The sequence below is a fragment of the Ochlerotatus camptorhynchus genome, unplaced genomic scaffold (assembly GCF_037179485.1).
Source record: "Ochlerotatus camptorhynchus isolate MF236.1 unplaced genomic scaffold, CSIRO-AGI_Acam_v1.1 ptg000211l, whole genome shotgun sequence".
NCBI lineage: Eukaryota > Metazoa > Arthropoda > Insecta > Diptera > Culicidae > Ochlerotatus > Ochlerotatus camptorhynchus.
Window position 1 is genome coordinate 443,766 of NW_027040701.1, and position 20,094 is coordinate 463,859.

The following is a 20,094-nucleotide window of genomic DNA, read 5'->3' on the forward strand; positions in this document are numbered from 1 at the left end:
GCTAAGAGAGGCACCAAAAATTGTGTTTTTTTTTTTTTAAGTATGCCATTCGATTACCTATAGCTCGAGACGAATAATGTGGTTGGAATCAAGTCGATAGGTTGCATCGTTGTCAAGAAATCGTTAAAAACGTACCATGTAAATCGCGACTCAGCGGCACTAACCGTGTAAAAAACCGTGTAAAAAAAACTGCGTAAAAAAACCCTTCAGTGTATTTGGAAATTGTGACAGGTGCTTACGATAACTGTGTCCATTTTCGTTTGAAAGGTTTGAAAAGTTGAGATCAAGGCGTTAGAGGCTGCGCTAATTTTCTCTTGAAATATTCGCTTACAAATTGTGACCACACCATTGACCAAAATCATTGGAAAATGTGGTTTGTAACTTGTGACCAGTTTTGTTATAAGTTGGGTCGAATGAGTTTTTCCACTTTCCGGACGTTTTTTGGCTTCTCGGGAAAAGAGAAACAGCTGATGTTTCTTTTCGCTGGGAATTCCCGAGAATCGGGAAATATGTTTGTTGAAAGTCCAGGAAGGTAGTAAGTTTAATTCATCAGAATGTTTATTTTTTAACTTCTGTAGAACGATTTGTAATATGGAGAATGGTTTAGCCTCTGAATTTTAATATTTTTACATCAATCAAAATTTTTTTTTCGAACGGTTACGATTTTTCTATGAATTCTTCTGAATTTATTTACGACTATCCTTAGAAGATTTTTTTTTTTCTAATAAGATATTAATGAATTCTCCCAGAAATTTATTCCCACATTCCCAAAAATAATTATATCATTTCATCGGAAGGTTCTCAATTTAGTATTTTTTTTTTTTAAATTTAATTGCAGAGATAATTTCCCTATTATTTTACTAAATAACCTTCTTTCCACGATACTTGGTCCATGAGTTATGGATATTCAAAGTCCGTGATGTTTGGAAAAAAAAACCAAAAATTATAACTGAAGTTTTCCGGGAAAATTAACCTGTGGACAAATTTCATTAAGTTCTGAGACTTTTCGGCCCAAACCTGACCGATAGTTAAAAAAAACCCCTACAGTAAAGTGAACCAACTTTCCGATTTTTTTTTTCCAATTGAGCAGTTTCACGCCAAATGACGAATCGGATAAACTCGACCATCTTTGCATAATTTTTGAAAAAAAAAACATTTACTATTTTGGATTTTGTCAAATTTTCAAAATGGCGTCTTCAAAATTTTTCTGAACATAGTAACATTGAAATGGCACTTCTGATCGAAACGACGTTTGCGACAAAATCGTAGCGAGAAATAATGTTTTTCTGTTGGAAAAAATAAAAACCTAAATAGAGTGGGTGAGCCAGTAATGGAGGTCTTAAGCCAATTTATTTAAAAAAAATATACGATGTACACACAATCGTTATACGTATTTATAGCTTTCAATCTCTATGTTGATAGAAAAATGTTACTTTGTAATATAATTGCATACAATTTTAGAAAACTCGTCCTCCATTAATAGGAACACTGTTCCAGTAGTTGTGGTAGTTGCTAACTTTGGTTCCTATAATAGTGGAATGCGTTGGTTTCTAATGGGTTTCACTATTATAGGAACACTACCGCAACTATAGGTGCAAAGGACTGAAAAACTTATGGAAAATTAATTATTTTCCGACACTTTAGGGCATATTTTAAGATTGAGATATGCAAATATGCTTTATTTTAGGAGAGCTACCGATGAAAAATTCTCCTCACTATTCCGGCACATACTTCATACCGCAACTATAGGTACACCACTATTACTGGAACACCTACCCTATCTCAACGTATCTTTGCCCGATTTATGAAAAAATTGACCAAAAATTCTTGTCCTACGATTTTTGTTTTTTATAACTTATGTAAGAGTACATAAGGGAGCGTGTAACATTTAAGCAGCGTAACTAAAAAGTTAGTAACTCACAATGATCGTGAATACTTCTGCAAGACATTTAAGAGAATTTCTAAAGAATTTAAAAAAATAAATTGGGTGATTTTTCTGCAACCTTCCTTGATTGTTTTGTGAAATTTAAATAGCACGAATATTTGCATGTTCCTAGTAAATAATTCAAAGTCAAGAGAGCGTATGGTCGTTGTATCGATTCGATTCAAATGAAAAACTACTGCCATGGTAGTCATCGACGGCTTGTTTACGAAAAAGCCCAAAAAGATGCTATATTGATATTATCGATTATCATCCACACAGCTTGAACCATAATTCGCGCAAAGCTTATTGACGATTGATAAAATACGGCAAAGTTGGTCAAATATTGACCCACTGGTGCTGGCTGCCATGACGTATGCTCGAGTACATAGCAATTATGTCCCGTTTCAGAGTCTTGGACGCATGGAAAGCTGTTCCGGTTATTGACCGGATTGGCGTATTTATAGACACAAGATTTTCCACAATTGCACGAAGCGTGAATCTTCATACTGAAGACCATGGCATCATCCGAACGACATTAGCAATACAAGAAGAAGAAAACAAATCTGTAATTTAAACATAACAAAACAACACGTACACTTTTTGCATCTCATTTCGTGATACAGAACCAACCGCCTAGCATTACATCAAGATCGCGAGTAATTTGAGAACATCTCCACCCCGGACCCCGCCGTTGTTCAATACAACCATGCAACCGTCCTTGCTAGAGCGCACAAATCATTACCGACCACCTCCATCAATCTTGGTTCCATTAGCCTCCGCACTCGCACTCTCGCGTACTCACCAGCTCTTCCTGAGCTCAGCTGATGATGCGTTACAAACGACGGCAAACAATCCCAGTAACAACACTTGAGTCACATGTTTTTCGCACAAACTCTCCCCCTCGCATCCACCTGCGCTTCTGAAAACTTATCACCTACCTTCCTAGTCTCGTAGGTAAACACAACCACTGACTGCATGCTGACTGAGCTGCACGACGGCTACAAGCGACGAGCGACGACGTGAGAGAAGGACCTTCAAGTCACTCCGTCTCCGAACCATGCCAAGGTAGGTGTAGACTGTGTCGTGTGGAAACGCATATAGGTACTTGCTCACGCGCCGCCGGAGTGCACATACAGACACAGCACCGACTTTTATTAGATTCGCTACGGCGACCGGCACGGCGGCTGAGCTAGTGTAGTGACAAAACTATACGACCGAACGCGTCCTTTGCACTGTGGAGGACAAGAGCCGGCCATTACTTCATCAGGATGACAAACTGTTCATCGAAAAAAAAATTGTCACCCGAGAAAAAAAAATTAAAATTCCAATCACATTCCAGCTGACTCATTGCAGAGAATGACTCAATTTATTACACAATCCATATCCGAGCGGAAGATTCCTTCAACTCCATCCCATCAAGACTTACTTCGAACAGCTCTAGTACAATGTCCGGTAGGACGGTCTTCAGCATTCCACTGGTTCTTCAGACGATGACGTCAGATAACAATTATTTTCGATTAATCAGTATTCACTCCGTGTACAAACACTCGCTCTGTTTTGGTTTGTGCCTTGCGGGTTCCACTTTCCACTTTCCGCTGATTAAAAAATAAATACACAACCTTGCAAATCTACACCGCGTGCCAGCTATAACCTTAATAAATAACCGAAAACTGCAAGCACCCTGCTACACTACCGGATAGAGGCGACTGACCGCAATCCAATCGGAAATCCAACGTGTGACTGTCGGAAACGGGACCGAAACGCAGACATTTAGATGACTTATCTCGAATGGCAATGACCATATTATAACCAATCGCGTTACGCGTCACCGAAAGTGTAAACTCTACGCGGTCCGGAACAGGGAGGAGGAGGAAGGTGACGTTTGTTTGAAATCTTAATTCACACCTGTCGTACTTTGATACAGTTCGCGATTTCGATACTTCCACCGGACTCGGGTGTGCAGCAGCACCTTGTGGCCGTTATCAGCTGCTTCGAGGGTCGTCAATAAAGATAAGAACGGCGCTTATCGCCTGTTGCAGGGTCGTTTGCCGTCGTAAGACTCGGGTCGGGATGGACGCAGTGTTGCGATTACGTTTTGCATTCCTCTGTGGTGGTATCAACCAATATTGTGCTTAGGGTAGGTGAGGTAGAGTTGGTGACCTCATCTAGGAATTTAGTAAGTTGTTAGTATCTATCGGATATGTAAGCGATGTAAAGCTATTGCGAATGGCCTTCGTCTTCTTCTTCTTCTTCTTATTTTGGCTACCACGAACTCTGAAAACGTTTACAGCTGTTGATAAGGAGCTTTCTAAGCCTGTATCATTTTAGCATTTCTTTTATAGTACAATGATAAGCCATATCCAAGGAAGTCGAGACATTTTCAAGCCCGAAAAATTAAAAGACCGGACCGAGAGTCTGGATTAATCTTCAGTAACAAATAAATTTTAAAAATTCAGAGAGTTGAAATATAATTTTGTAAAGACCTCATTCCGAGGAAGTCCAGGGATCTTTTTTTTTAGAAAAACATCAAGTGCAATCTGCTTTCAAGGTAGAGGATTTTTAAATTCCATGTTGAGATAGTTTTGAGTAGAATTTCAAGACAACCCTGAATTGAATTCAAAGTAAATTTGAATGAAAACTCTTAGGAATTTCGGAGGAGCAGAACTCCTGTGAGCTTCAGAGGAAAAATCCAAGGGCTTTCTGAGGAAATTTCATGAAGTAAGTGGGAGGATGCGATTCCGGAGCATGAGCTTAAAGAAGGATTACAATTAAATCGGAAAATAACTCCAGGAGATCTTCAAATGAGTTCAGAACATAATTTCAGGAGACAAAGGTAAAAAAATTATGAGGAGGAATGCTAAGGAATTTGTGAGAAGAAATGCAAATTAATTCTTAAGATACTCTCAATGTGAGTAGAATTCCAAGGGAAGGAGTGAGATTCAAAAGGAAATCTGAATTCAATGACAATTCTAAGGATTTTTCCAAAAGGTTTCTTATTGAGAAAAATTTCAAAGAAAATTAAATTTGGGGGATAGTTCCAACGAAATTTTTAGGAATATTTCAATGGAATTGCGAGAAGTATTCTAGGGATATTTTTTAGTGAATTTCTAGAATAATTCCATGAGAGTTTCGGGAGGATACAAAGCGAATGCTGAGGTGAACTTTCATGAGAAATCTCCCTTGAATATGGAATGGACTATTCTGAGGTCATCAGATCTACTTGAAGGTTCCCAAAATTTTCCTGAAGTTAATGTAACCGACTTGAAGTTCTTCTGTAGTTTGAGAAACTAGCCTGATGCTCACAATACTTCTAATATGTTTTTTTAACTTCCCTGAACTATAACGGACTTTCTAAAGCTTCTTCAATTTTCCTAAAGAGCATAGATCTTCGCTAAAGTTATAACAGTTCGCTGAAGTTCTCGAAACTTCTTTAAAAAAAAAATGCAATTTCTCTAATTTTAACGGAATCGTTCTGAGGTTCTATGTTCATTCCTAAATTAAATTAAAACTCAAATATTTAAAATGATCTTGATTATTGAAAAAATAAATTAAAAGAAAACTTTTGAAAAATGCCAAATTTTGGAAAGTTCAAAATCTTTGTTCAAGTGTCGATATCAATCTACAAAAAATGTTTGCTTAATCGCATAAAGTTTTCAGCAAATTCCGTGATCCGTTTCTTACTTCGATTTACTCCATGATACGAGAAGAGGTGCTTGGCATGGAAATTGTCTCACCCTTAAACTAACTGTTTCCGAATTCCACGCTAGGGACAGAAATGAACTCAGTTTCTCTACATTTTGCATATTAAACACTTGTCTTTAATCCCATTACAATTTTATTTTTATTTGAGCATAGATATCTGACCCACCTTCGCAAGAAAATAACTCCGGAATATACGCTCAACCAAACGCTAATTCGCGGCCGGGTTTCTCCGGTGAGAAATCGTAAAAGCAGTGCTTTCACCTCTAAAATTCAGTAAGTAAATTCCATCTTAACAGCAATAGCAACAACCACTAGCGTGCACAGGAATCTTGTTAGGGAGGGGCAATTTTTTTTCTATGGTGCATTTAATCTGTGGATGGGAAGTACTCCAAAGTGCGTGGAAGAGGGTGCTGTCCACTAACCACAGTTTCCCTACTGTTTAATTTAGCTAATTTTATTTATTTTTGCTCCGGTGGTGGTTCATCTTCTTCAATGCAAACTGCGAAAATTGGCAATTTAATCGCATCGACGATGATGAACCGTCCCAAAGTACCGTCAGTCGGGGTGACAGAAAATGATGCCGAACATTCAACATGTTTTAAATATGATATAAAAGACAAACCCGAATTTATTGCAACGCACATAAACAGCTGTAACTTTTTAACCACGGTAACAAATGACTTGAAATTTTCAGAGAAGATTCTTAGACGAATTTTTAGTAAGACAACTATAGACCAAGGTTCAATGGCAAACTAATACCCACTTTTAAATTAGCTGTCTTTAAACTTTGTACATTGCGAAAAAGTTCATCCTCAGAATTCCTTGAGGTTCATTTCGAAATTTTTAGAACTCTAGAATCTCTTTTGAAATTCTTCTCAGAAGTCCTCTGGAATTATTTTTAGAACTCTTCTTGACTTTTACTCAGAACACCTTGGAATTGAAATTCCCTTAGAGTTTCAGAAGAATTTCCTCAAAAAAATGTTTCTGGAATGAGGTAGAAATTAGCGGTACTCTCTTGAAATTTTCCTCCAAATCCCTTTGGAATTTCATTCAAAATTTAATTTTCTCTGTATTCTTTTCGGAATTATCTAGGAACTTTCTGCAGGATTCACTAGAAATTCCACGCAGAATTGGAATACTTGGAATACTCTCCAGAAATCCTTTGGAACTGTCCTCAGAATTCAATATCCTTGAGGTTCTTCGCGGAATTTTTTAAGCCCCCTCAAAAAACCTCTTTTGAAATTCTTCTCAGAAGTCCACTGGAATTATATTTAGAACTCTTCGTGATTTTTTCTCAGAAGACATTGGAACTGAATGAGCTAGAAATTATCCTCGGAATTCGCTTGAAATTTTGCATAAAATCCATTAGAAATTACACTCAAAATTGGATTTTCTCGGTATTCTTTTCGAAATTGTCTTGAAACTATCTGCAAAGTGCAGTAAAAATTATCTGCAGAATTTTCTTTGAATTCTCCCCATAAATATTTTAGAACTGTCATAAGAATTCAATATCCTTGAGGTTCTTTTCGGAATATTTTCGAACTTTTTTTTCTCAGAACACCCAGAATGAGCTAGAAATTATCATCGGAACTCCCTTGAAATTTTTCTCAACATCCCTTTGGAATTTCATTCAAAATTTGATTCTCTCGGTTTTGTTTTTGAAATTATCTTGGAACTATCTGCAGAATTCACTAGAAATTATTCGCAGAATTTTCATGGAATCATCCCCAGAAATCTTTTCTTTTCGAACTGTCCTCAGAATTCAATACCCTAGAGGTTCTTCTCGGAAATCAAGTTTAAGTTGTCCGCCCAAATCAATCGTTGTAGTTTTTCTACCATAAATGTTCAATAAAGCTTGCCCATCCATTCACCAGAACTGTACAATTTTTACATCAGGCCTCTCCATGAAGCAGATTGTTGCAAATCTTACACCAGAAATTTTCTAAACAAACTTTCCACCAGAAAATATCAATTGATCAGAACGATGCAAATTTACCACCGTTAATGTACAATAAAAATCGCTTCTCCAATCTTCTGATTGGTGCAGGTTTCCTTTTTCCATTTTCCACCAGACATTTTCAATATAGCTTGCTTCTCCTATCATCAGAATGTTGCACGTTTTCTACCAAATAAAGCTTGCCCCTATTTTTAGATTTTTCATCATAAATTTTCAAGTGCAGTTTTCTCTATTCAGCAGAGGCATGCAAATTTAAGACCAAATTTTTTCCAAAAAGCTTGCCCATCCGTTCACCAGAACGGTGCAGATTTTCCACCAGACATTTTCAATATAGCTTGATTTTAAAGATCAGTGCAAATTTTCCACCAGAAATTTTCCGTTCATTTCATTTAGCAGAGTGATGTCCCTCCATGCATCACCTTGGTGATATTTTTACTCCATAAATATTCAATCGAAAGCTTTTTCTTCGATTTATCACCACGAAGGTGAATTTTTTAACCTTAAATTTACCCTCTTCTTTTAATCCTCCATGAAACACCTTGAAAAAAAATACACCAGGAATTTTTTGTATGCATCACTGTGGTGCAATTTTTTGACCAAAAAATTTCATTGAAGTTTGTCCCTTCATGCATCTTTGTGGTGCACTTTTCAGGAACCATCTCAAAGGGATTGACGCAATAAAAGGTTTTATTTTATATCATAATTTTGTAAATGTGGATATAAAAATTTTATTTATAAAAGGAGGGGCAATTGCCCCACCTTGCCCAACCTTGGCACGCCAGTGGCAACAACATCACAATATTAAAACTTGACTGATAAGCTTATTTTACGAGCTAACCCGATTTACAAAATTCATAAATGATGGAGCATTTTAGGGTGACTTCCCTTATGACTGTTGCTGAGATTTGCTGAGGTTGTTTAGCCTCCGAATTGAGTTTGGTATGTTCAGTTAATGTTAATTCTTAATTTTTAAAATCTCACAATCTCTATACAACTTTATTTTACTCATGCTATTCATTGGGGGTGCCTAACGGGTAGCTCTGTTCTAAAAAATCGACATTGAAAATCAGGGGGTACATTTTTTTAAGATTCGTGGTGAAACATCTATTAAGAGACGCAAGTTTGCAACTCCAATTAAAATTTTGAAATGAACAATCATCCTCAAACTACACCGAATAATTAAGTTGTTCGAAACTAACGAGGTCAGTCATACTTATTAATTAGTTTCTGTGATTAAGAAATATTTTGCTGAGTTTGAATACAGTTCCCTGAGATTCCCTGATTGTCCAGGTCCAAAAATGAATTCCCTGATATTCCATGATTTTCCAGGTTCTTCCAGGTAGTCGACACCCTGTTTATAAAGACCGGTATATTTTTCGAAATCCAACAACCCAATTCACGGTTAGTTCCCGGTTTTTTTTTCCAGCTGAGTGGCCACCCTGAAAAAAAACAGACCATAATGATTTACACCCAGCTTTATCTAGTCTAAAAAAATACCGCTTCCCTTTAACTAAAATTAAATTATGATGATGCATAAAAATTCAAGCATGCTGCTAAACATGCTATAACATTCTGAAAACCACTTGAACCACTCTAATATCTTATTTGTTATTTCCGTACATTTTGACGTTTCGAAAGGCTGTACTATCACTTGAAAGAAGACATTTTTGAATTGTGTCCTTACCATTTTTATTTGTGTCCTTACCATATGTACAGTGTGTCTCAAAATTGATAGTACAGCTGTATTTAAATTTAAGAAAAACAGCTCTAGAAGCACAATTTACATTTATCAATTATTGGCTCAGTATTGGGCATATTTTTTTAAGTTTACAAACATTTAGAGCAATTTAAGAAAAACGAATTTTTCTTGAACAACCATATTTTCTTGAAATAAAATGAACATAACTTCTTGAAATTGTGCTCTTTTTTAGTCGTAATAAAGATCATTCATATGCCACTAATTTGACTACAATTCGTCCACTAGACAAAAAGTCGAAAATCGAGCGTTTTACTAAAATAAATCCTACTTCAAACAGGATCTTCCAATAAATACCAAAACTAACGCAATAAATCAATAAACACCTGTTCAACCACCAGCTATGATTTTTTCATGTTACAAAAAATTGTCCACTAGGGTGTACGATCAATTTTGAGATACACTGTAGGTGGGGTTAATTTTAATCCCGAACATATGATCAGAAAAAGTAAAAACTGACCACCAGTTACGACATAATGGATACAATAAAGGCACGTGTCCCTGCTTGGTAGATTGACCTGGGTTTTGTCTGTTATTGAATAAAAAGTGATAAAAACTGCGCTGTAGCATCACCGAACACCGGGTGTCATTGACGCGCCTCTTGCCTTGGTCAAAAGAACGTCTTCCACCACGTACCGCTCCGTAGAGTGCCATCACCGGTATCGTAGTTCTTTCATGTTTTTTTGTTTTGTTTTATGAAGCCCATTTCAGGGAAGCAATTTAAAATCTACCACGAAGCATTTAAATAAAGGACATATAATAAAACGGGGTTCCGTCCGTGCAGACGAACGGGAATGTTGCACGGTTATAAAAAAATGGCAACGTGTGCCGCCTCTGCCGTCGGGTTCGTTGAAAATACCCACAAGAGTGACACCGCCATACCGCGCTTACGAGGATGGTGATGGAAAGTTTGAGGTCGTTGCTAATTTTAATAGACATCTCTTGGTGCCATCGTGTGGAGCGAAACAGTTTGGTTTTTATTTAGAACCATATCTGGAATATTCCACCAACGAGACACGAGTAAGTAGAGTGCCGTATCGATACCAGGAGAATCAAGCCTAATGAATTTGAATCCGATGAATTGGGATAACAAAACAACATTCTGCAACTAAGTGCATCGTAGCTACCGCGAATGACAGCCCGGCCCGCGGTGCGGTTATCAAGCAAATCTCACAATCATAATTCCCTTCGGAGGGCAAGATTATGGCTGCGTGTTTGCTGCACTCTCTCACATCGCTATCGCTTGATTGGGTTCCCTCCCTCTGGCAATCCATCGTCCGCAACCTGTCCTGCTATACTAAACTGCTGTTCTGCTTGTTTATCATATTGCTCCTCGGTGGTGGATGGAAGCATTGCGAATATCCATAAAGACATTTTGATTAGATTTATTCCAAGTTAGAACAAGACTAGCAAACGTGTGTGTATGCGCTCATCGTCATGTCGTCCATAACGATATTCCCGCGAGGAATCTTCAAGCGTGACTTTCTCCCATCATCTGTCATTGTAGTGACGAATGCTTAACCATCTCAAGCACCTCTGTATGCATGCCAAGGGAATGTTGTTGAATAAATCAGGTGACATTTTCCGATCGATTAGCTCCGGTGTGTGATCAGTTCTGGGTGACCTTTGCAAGCTGACTGAGGTATGAAACTATCAGAGCATTTCCAACTTCGCTGTAATATCAGATGCCGTCTTACCGTCCATTGAAGTAAACAGCACAAAGCTTTTTCAATCGCAATCAAATGAGTATGTTTACTGGAAGAAGACGCCAGGTTTTTGTTGAGACTCTTGCCAAGGGTGACTCAGATGACTAGTAATAGCTTAATTAGTAGTGGAAGGTGAATAGCAATAAAGACCAGGGATAAATCGCTTATACGCTGCTATTGAGCTATGTCAAGAAGCAACTCTGTCTGAATCCAAGGAACGAACACAGTATTAGCGCTGTGCTTGAGAAAAGGTAGCAAAATCGCTCGCAGCTTTTATCTTTGAAAGGTAGATGGCGAGTTAGTGTATGTCTTTTTGCATTCGAATAAAAAAAAAAGATAATTGCTTATCTTAGTGATATGCTGTCTTCGGTTATTCCCGCCAGCATGTCTAAAAAAGCATACCTAATTTCAGGGTGGGCACTAAATTTAGTAAAACTAAACTAAAAACTAAAAAAAAAATCTACACCATTTTATTTTAAATGCAAAACCGAAGAAAACGCCTCCCGCTCTAAGGAGAAAAAAAGATCGAAAAAGAGATCGATAGAAATTAATAGATTGAGCTTAGACATTATTTTAGAAAATAATAATATCTACGGAATAACATTTGAATTGGCGGACTACGAAATTTTGTGATGTTAAAAGATTTTTTTCATTTTTGAATTTTGAGAGATTTCTGATTCCAATACAACGTTTTAAAATATCTTAGATTAAAATAAGTCAAGGTTCTTGGACTTTAACAAAACTGTTGGCGTCTGCTACTTTGACGCATTAAATTATGATGACTAGGGATTCTGGAGACTAGAAATTTCAGGATATTTTGAGAAGTATTTCACGAAATTTTCAAGTAAAACTACAGGTCAGGGTGGCCAGTGACTTTTCATTTTAAAATTCCCGGTTTTTACCCGGTTTTCCCGGTTCAAATCTTAAAAATTTCCCGGTTGTTAATATTCAACAAAAAAAAAAGAAATCGTAAGCATTTTTTAAAACGTGGCCAACTGTAAATTTTCAGTTGTTATTTGTGAGAAAAATGAAAGCCAAATTACAGAATGTGTTTTCTAAAGCTATAGGAAAAATTCAACTCTATGAGTAACTTAATGTATTCAAAACGATTTATGGATCTTTCGAGATACTTTGATAAATCGAATTTTACCACTTTTTATGATCGATACATTGATACATGATTTCAAAGCCCTAGAATTTATTGAGTGAAGATTAAGTGGGGATTAAGGTCACTGGGCCAAATGCTATCTGGATGAATAGGTTATACAATAGGTAAATTGTGCAGAATAAGAGATTAAATTTAAAAAATGTTTCAGAAAAATGAACTTGGTACAAATGAGAATTAGAGCAAATTGATAGTGATATCGAATAGAGAAGATGTGTATTCACTGAAAGATTATTTACTAAAAAGATAGATTCCCAAGATTCTGGGGTTTTGAAATTTGTGTAGGGTCTGAAAATAGAACTTTTCTTCAAAACTTGGGATTAATAACAATCTTCGTGATGCAAGATTTAGAGAAAAAAAAAATTTAAAATGTGAGAGTTTAAAAATTTTCCAAGATGACAGATTTGAAAAAAAGTATATCATATTTATTAAATAGTCGTGCAGTCATAATTGTCCAGGTTCTGAGACTTGGAAGTATTTTAAGAGTTAAAACAAATTACAGAACAATCGAAAGAATCTTGCGGACAAACTCTGGAATTTTTAGTAAAATTTAAAAGTATTCAAAGTGTTGATTTTAAAAAAACTATTGAGGAGGATCCCACATAGTTTTCGAAGGAGAAGTTCAGAGCAGAATTCCAGAATTATTCTAACATGAAGTCCTAAGAAATTTGTAGAAGAATTTGGAGGGATTTCTGTGGAGAAGATTGCAAGTTCTAAATTAAATTATTAGGTAAATTTTGATAGAATTAGGATGAGGATTCAACTAGAAACAGAATTCTAAGAGTGTTCTGGCGATAATTTCAACCCTAGTGTGAATTATTCATCAAAGAGCTCCATCAAAATTTATTGCAAAAAAATTGCTAATAATTAGAAAGAAATTCTTTAAAATACTCCAAGAGGTTTCTAAATAATTTCAAATTTCGAAAGATTTATGCTAGAGTTAAAAGAAAATTTTGAAAAAGATTTCAATGAAATCAATGTCTCCGAATAGGTTTAAGTGAATTCTAAGACGGATTCCAAACAATTTCTTAGAAGGGGTAAATGCAGCAAATATAGAAAGACATTCATTTGGTAAAAAATCACTCTATTTTAAAGGTTTATTCTGAAATTCTGGTGTGAAAATATATTCCTATGGTGTGTCTTAATTTACTTTTCCCGGTTCTCTCATCGAATTCTCGGTTTTCCCGGTTACTTTTCAAATTCCCGGATATGTCCCGATATTCCCGGTTTTCCCGGTTCGCTGGCCACCCTGACTACAAGTGAATCCAAACCTAGTTCCAAAGAGGCTACTATGGGTATTGTAAGTAGAATTCCATGGAGCTCTAAAGCAAATCAGAAGGAATTTCAGTAAGGATTCTAAGGGAATTCGGAGGAGCTTCAAAAAGAATTAAGCCTTCGATAAAATTAATGATGATATGACAACAATCCTAAAACTACGCTTTATGATCACCTACGGTTGAAAACCTACGGATGAAAAAGAAATTCCCAGCAGAGCTGCAAGGAAATATTGATGATGGGGCTAGAGGATCTAATTCATAATAGGGGAAATGTTGGCTTCGGCAATACCTTAACCTATTTCCGCAAACAAAGTTCAAGAGCACTAAAATTTGGCCAATAGATACTCAAATACAATGTATCCACATACCAAAATTGAGCTCTCAAGGACGTTGTTTACCCCCTGACGATAATAGCTTAAGGTATTGTCGAAGCCAACATTTCCCCTATATTCAAAAAAATAATTGCAGAAATTCAAGCTAGTTGGAAGATAGATTCAAGAGAATATTTTAGAGAATTTATAAGAATTTTGCGGTAGGTTGTTTTGAGCATATTAATAAAAATATCTGAGTAGTGTCCAGGAGATTCTGATGTAATCTGCAAGGGAATTCAACAGAGAATTTCAAGAAAATTTCAAGAGATTTCTCAAGGGTATTTTGAGAAGAATTTGATGGAAATTCAGAGATATTTAATTCCCATGGAATTCTGAGGTGAAATAAATTTTGGGATAATACTTATCTATATTAATAATTACAGACCAAGAAACTTAATGGCATACCAAGAAAATTATGAGGAAATTGAAGAAAATTCATGCGAGAACTATTAAAAATATGAAGATAAATGTAGAAAAATCTCGAGAGCTTTTTAGAGGCAAATCCTTGAATGTTCTGCACTGAATTCCGAGACTGTTATGGAGCAAATTTCTAAAGAATAGTGACAGAATTATAAGAATGTTAAGGATAATGATGAAAGTAAAATAAATTTTAATGGCATTTTAAAATAATCCAGAATAAATCCTTGACACATTTGCAAAAATATCCTGGGATAAGTACAAAAATAAAAGAATTAAATTTAAACCTTACAAAAAAATCCAGGTTTGAATAGCATTGCGTTATAACGCGAGGGGCTCCGAAGCCTTATGGCGACCGTTTCTGCTTATTAGCTGGAAGATTGTGACCCTTTTACATTATAGACTCGTTAATGTAGCATCGCTCCCCTTCTTAACATGATCATATCACTTCTTTCCAGAGTATCAACGACGTCACAGAACTTGAATGGTTAAACCGTAATGTACCGAATACCGGACGGTTCGTGTATCCAGACATTTAATTTATTATTACATATTACGTCTAGTTTTCATCATAATAAATATGTGTTATGATTAAAAATTACCTATGCTAAAAGACCACTGGTGCAGCGACGAGGGGCGAGGGAGATAATCATCTTTAAAATTTGTCTGGATTTCGAGCCACCACGATAAATACAATCTTAAGAATTGTGTTTACCGTGTGTAGTTTTTTTTCCTTACTAGGTCATATATTTACCTACAAATTTGTATCAGACGTCATTTCCTTTAACCGAGACGTTTTCATCCTGAAACATGTAGAAATATCGAACCACATTTTTTTTATAAGGGTCGATTCAAAATGGACGAATTCCAGCACATATTTGATGGACCGGGTGGGTCATTAAACCGAATGTTATAAAGTGATAGTTGAAGCTTTAGATCGTGAGATTTAAATTTTAGAAATGCGATCTAGGAAACAACATTTGAGATCTTGGACTAAAAAATTTTTCGCGACTACATGTGAATATAATATCGGGACTATGAGAAGAATTTCAGGGAGTTCAATAGCAACTCTGAAGGAATTTCAAGAAAGCATTCAAAATGAATTAACCCTACGACAAACTTAATGATGATATGGATACAATTCCGACTCTACTCCACCCCTCATTAAAATTTGAATCAATCAATCCTAGAATTCTGAAGAGAGCTTCAATTGGATATCGATAATAATTCTAAGATAATCGAATTTTGAATATAGATAGAAAAAAAATCTTTGCCGAATTTCAAGCTAGTTTAAAGATAATGACTGGTCCACTTAGAACCAGACACTTTATGTATTCTATAGCAGTGCCTCTAGTGGTCAGATTTGGAATGTTTTGACAGAGATTTGTTTTGAAAGTACACGTGTTTCAGTGGTGAAAGTTTCGTCTCTATACTTGCAGTGTTAAAAAAGTTGTACTAGATGGAAGACGAGACAAGAAAATTGATCCTGCACACCCACGTCGAAAACCCGACGTAGTCAATTCGAAATATCGCGAAAATGTTGAAAAATTTCCGTTTCTTCCGTGATTGCAAGAGTGTGGCCCGGAAGGTACAAAACAAACGTCGTGCTGAAACTTTGTATCGGAGGCTGAACTGGAAGGTGTTGAGGTCGATCAATAGAAACGCAGGACGCTTGGATCGGGATGTCGCCAAAAAATGCGGTGCCAACCGTAGTATCGTCCGGAGGATCCGTCTGCGATGAGGTTACCGTTCATTTCGTGCCTTCAAGCAACCAAACAGGACGATTAAGCAGAATCTAGTGTCCAGAACACGAGCCCGGAAGTTGTACGACTGGGTTCTGACTAAGTACAGAGGATGCCTTCTCATGGACGGCGAAACTTATATCAAGATGGATTTCAGGCAGGTTCCCGGCCAAAAGTTTTATCTGGTCACAGCACGGGGTGATGTCCCCAGTAAATTCAAGTTTGTTTTCGCCGATAAATTCGCCCAGAAACTGATGATCTGGCAAGGAATTTGCAGCTGCGGACTCCAAACCAAGATTTTCATCACGAACAAAACGGTGTTGAGGATCATTTTTTTTTTTTATTTCTCATCTCAAACATCATTCCTGCCTTAAACAAAAAAGGCGTCCATAAATAACCGTTTAGAGATAAACTTAAATTTTTTTCAGCAGAATTGTTCTACAATACGCCTACTTTGAAGAAAAATATAAGATGAGATTTGCATTAATATGTTGATGATCTAGATCTCCAAAATCTCATGGAATCATAAATTCGTATAAAATCAAAGAGTTTCATCACTGCAAAAATGATCCCAAATCATGTTTTGGTAGGTCGGAAAAAGCAAGATCTGAGCAGGAGAAACGCAGTATAAAAAAGTACTTTAAATTTTCCTGGAGTTACGATCTTAAAGTTCATTTTATAACATTGCGTGCAATACAAAGATGTGTTAGCAACATATTTATCATTCTCCAAATTATCCTGGCGATATTTTACAGGTTAATCGAAATCTTGATCCATGTCCACTCAGAATTTGTGAGCGTTTTATGCTTCACGGAGACTCATAACATCATTTAAAATTATTAATTGTGTTTAAAAATAACACTATTGGATTATACAAAACATTCCGGACAAGGCGTTGACTCAACGAAGAAAACTAAATTCTTTGATATTCCCTGATTTTCTAGTCCTTTTTTTTTTGTTCAGAAAACAACCGGGTATATAAAATCAGTCACATTTTTCTAAATTTATAGATTCAAGACATGTTACGAGCCAGGTAATAAAAGCAGTAACCGGGGCGTTACTTCGATTGATAATGATGTGTGAATGAAGCTGCAATTATTTTTATATCAATCAGCTTGCTATCTTTCAATCTACAAGAAATTAAAAAATAAAGTTATCATAAAACGATCGGCTTAATCCTAATAACATGCTTTTTCATCACTAGCTTGATCGTCAGAATGTGTTCAACAAGTTTCATGATCCCCTTATTTCCTAAATTTAGGAATATTGCTCCGCATATGAAACACTTGTCTTTAATCCCCCGTTATAAAATATATTCCCCATGCACAATTTGTTATGGATTACACGTTTAACCAAACGCTTGATCGCAGCGGGATATCTCCGGTGAGAAATCGTTCACGAGCACGTATTGCACATCCCAGACCAAATAACATTTTTTTTTTTTTTTTTTTGGTTTTAAAGCACTCTACAACTCTAAATCATGGTTTACAGAATCCTAATAATGTTAGCTATGGAAAGCTAACATACGACTAATAAAGGGCTTCGGCAAACTATTAGTCGGATTATTATTAACCAGGCTTGTTAATTACTTGGAACTGCCCCCCCCCCCCCACTTTCTTTCCATCAACATAATCGAAAATTTGATATTCAGAGTTGTGGTTTCACAAAATTAGAAATCTTGATCCATGTGACCCTGAGTTCAATATCCATCAATTCCATCCAAGCAGGATCATAATACTAAAATTTCATTGGAAAGCTGAATGTCTGAATTTATCCGGCTCTTAAGCACACAATGAGGAACTAGAACTACAAGTATTCAGAAATATATCTCTTAACTTTTTTCCAATCTTGCATTTACAAAAAGACGCTCCAACCCATTTTCTGAGGTTTGATTTTTGTTGGATCGCCATCCAGAAACGCGCTAATCCACTTGGAGCATGAATTTTGTCACAACCAACAATGTATAGCTTTACTCAAAGATGTAAATAGATTTTTACCGACCCTCCGAATCCCACTTCAACTCAGGGACGGCCCAAAATCATCAATATTCAGTTCGCCAAGCAGAATCTCGCGAACACTAGCGTGCATCTGTAATTTTGATACTATACATATGCAGCTGGAGAAGACTATGTTCCTTATGTAATCAATTAAAATAATTCATTTGAGCACCCACAAGCTCACAATTCTATGGAAGATTTTATTAATTTACAAACATCCTAAAACAACACCGAGTAATTAAATTGTATGAGACTAGTGAGATTATTAATACTGTTCAAAGAGGTTTAAGAAATATTTCTCTGAATTTTAAAGAAATTCCCTGTGATTTCCTGATTTTCTAGGACTGAAATGGAATTCCCTGAAATTCCAGGTTTATCAAGAAGTCGACACCTTACCAGATATCTGATCTTGAAGTGCAGCAAACTCATACTCTTAGGTATACTAAATGATAGAATGGTTAAACCTTCGTGATTTTGTTTATTATGTATTCCAAAATGCCTGGAGTTCAGATCTTTACTTTATTTTATTATAGTCACACCAAACGAAATTCTAAAAATACTCTGTATGCTATCGTAGTAGGAATAACGGCAAAATCACCAATTGGGTTGTTTAACTTCGAAAAACATACCGATTTTTATACATCATCTGATAGAGCTTCATTTTCTGAGTACAGCGATATTTTTATCGATCCCGTAGACATTCATCCCGATTTTTAAATCAAGATTTAAATTTTTGATCGTTGACACTAAATATATTCGTTGACAGCTCGCTCCCATACAAAGTCCCACCAAGGGGCGCTAAGATGGTTATTTTTGCTAATGTAATCATACTTATTAAAAATAGTTCCAGTGTACCAAAATTGATGAAATTTTGGATCTCGGTTCCATTTTTAATGCAGATAACGAATATGTATTTACCTCAATACCCCTAAACAACCCAATTGCCCCGTGCACGAACATAGAGCAAAATGTGCAATAAATTTGTGGATTTTTTTTTATACTTGACCACAGTGAAATACATAATATTAAAGTTGTGAACAGATGTGTAAACATGAGAATATAACGGTATATGTGATTTAAAATTGATTGGTTCCAAGTAACATTGCAGGTTTTATAAAGGTTTAAATGATTCTTCAAGACAAAATTTGGTCTACACGACTATGATAAAACCAAAATTGTTACTTGGGATGATTATGTATGATCTTTCCCGGTGCGATGTGGGTTTTCCCGCATTTCTCCCGGCAAATCCGAATTCCCGGTTTTTTCCCGGATTTCCCGGTGTTCCCGATTGGATGGACACCGCGAAAGTTTGCCACTAAAACACGTGTACTTTCAAAACAAATTGCTGTCAAAACATTCAAAATCCAACCACTAGAGGCGCTGCTATAGAATAAAGAAAGTGCCAGATTCTAAGTGGTCCAGACTTTATTTTCAATTAAATGTCTAAGAGTATTCACTAGAATTTCGTGGTATTTCTAGGAAATTTCTGAGTGGGTTTCAAAGAGGAGAATTCAAGGGAATTTTCAGCATTATTTCCACAAAAAAATAGGGGTAGCGTTCCAGGAGATTATAAGGAAAGCTTCATGAGAATTTCATTTTCATTTTCATTTTGCAGCGCAGGGTTGGGCGCAAGTCAATCCAAGGCCGATAATAAAGGAGGGGTAATGGCTGACTGGCCACATGTAGGCTACATGATCGCCATGGGAAGGGATAATGATTAGATTGAGGTAGATGGTCGGATTTTTTTTTTTTTAATTTAGTTGGCCACGATGCTACAAAATGATATGGAATGTGTGAGCTGGAAATAATTTGAACTTTGAATGAGTTATTTAACTATACATCAATTCATTACTGCTACTAGAGTTTTGCTTTGCTTTGAATCAAATTTAAGTTACTTAAAACTGACGATACTTCTCTGAGCGTGCTCGCCTGGATTCTAAACACCGAATACAAAAAAAAAACATAACCCTTGCATCCCAAAATTTAGGAAAAACGCTTAAAATATCATACAGCATCATAATAACCCAGAGCGGTTCAATTGAATATCCTACTACACAAAAATAAGATTAAATACAATTAG

General features: G+C 36.2%; 1 protein-coding gene across 11 annotated transcripts in view; it reads right to left on the reverse strand.

Moving 5' to 3' along the window:
- The window catches only part of PIP5K59B (Phosphatidylinositol 4-phosphate 5-kinase 59B), a 153,590-nt gene that overhangs the window by 105,138 nt on the left and 28,358 nt on the right, over positions 1-20,094 (reverse strand). Inside the window, exon 1 of one of the 11 annotated variants that reach the window (XM_065224431.1) lies at positions 3,351-3,677. The exons of the other annotated variants lie outside the window; for them this stretch is intronic. Within the exon in view, the coding sequence (XP_065080503.1) occupies positions 3,351-3,395 (45 nt within the window). The 5' untranslated portion in view covers positions 3,396-3,677. Of the gene's footprint in view, positions 1-3,350; positions 3,678-20,094 lie in introns of those variants that run through there. 11 annotated transcript variants of the gene reach the window in all.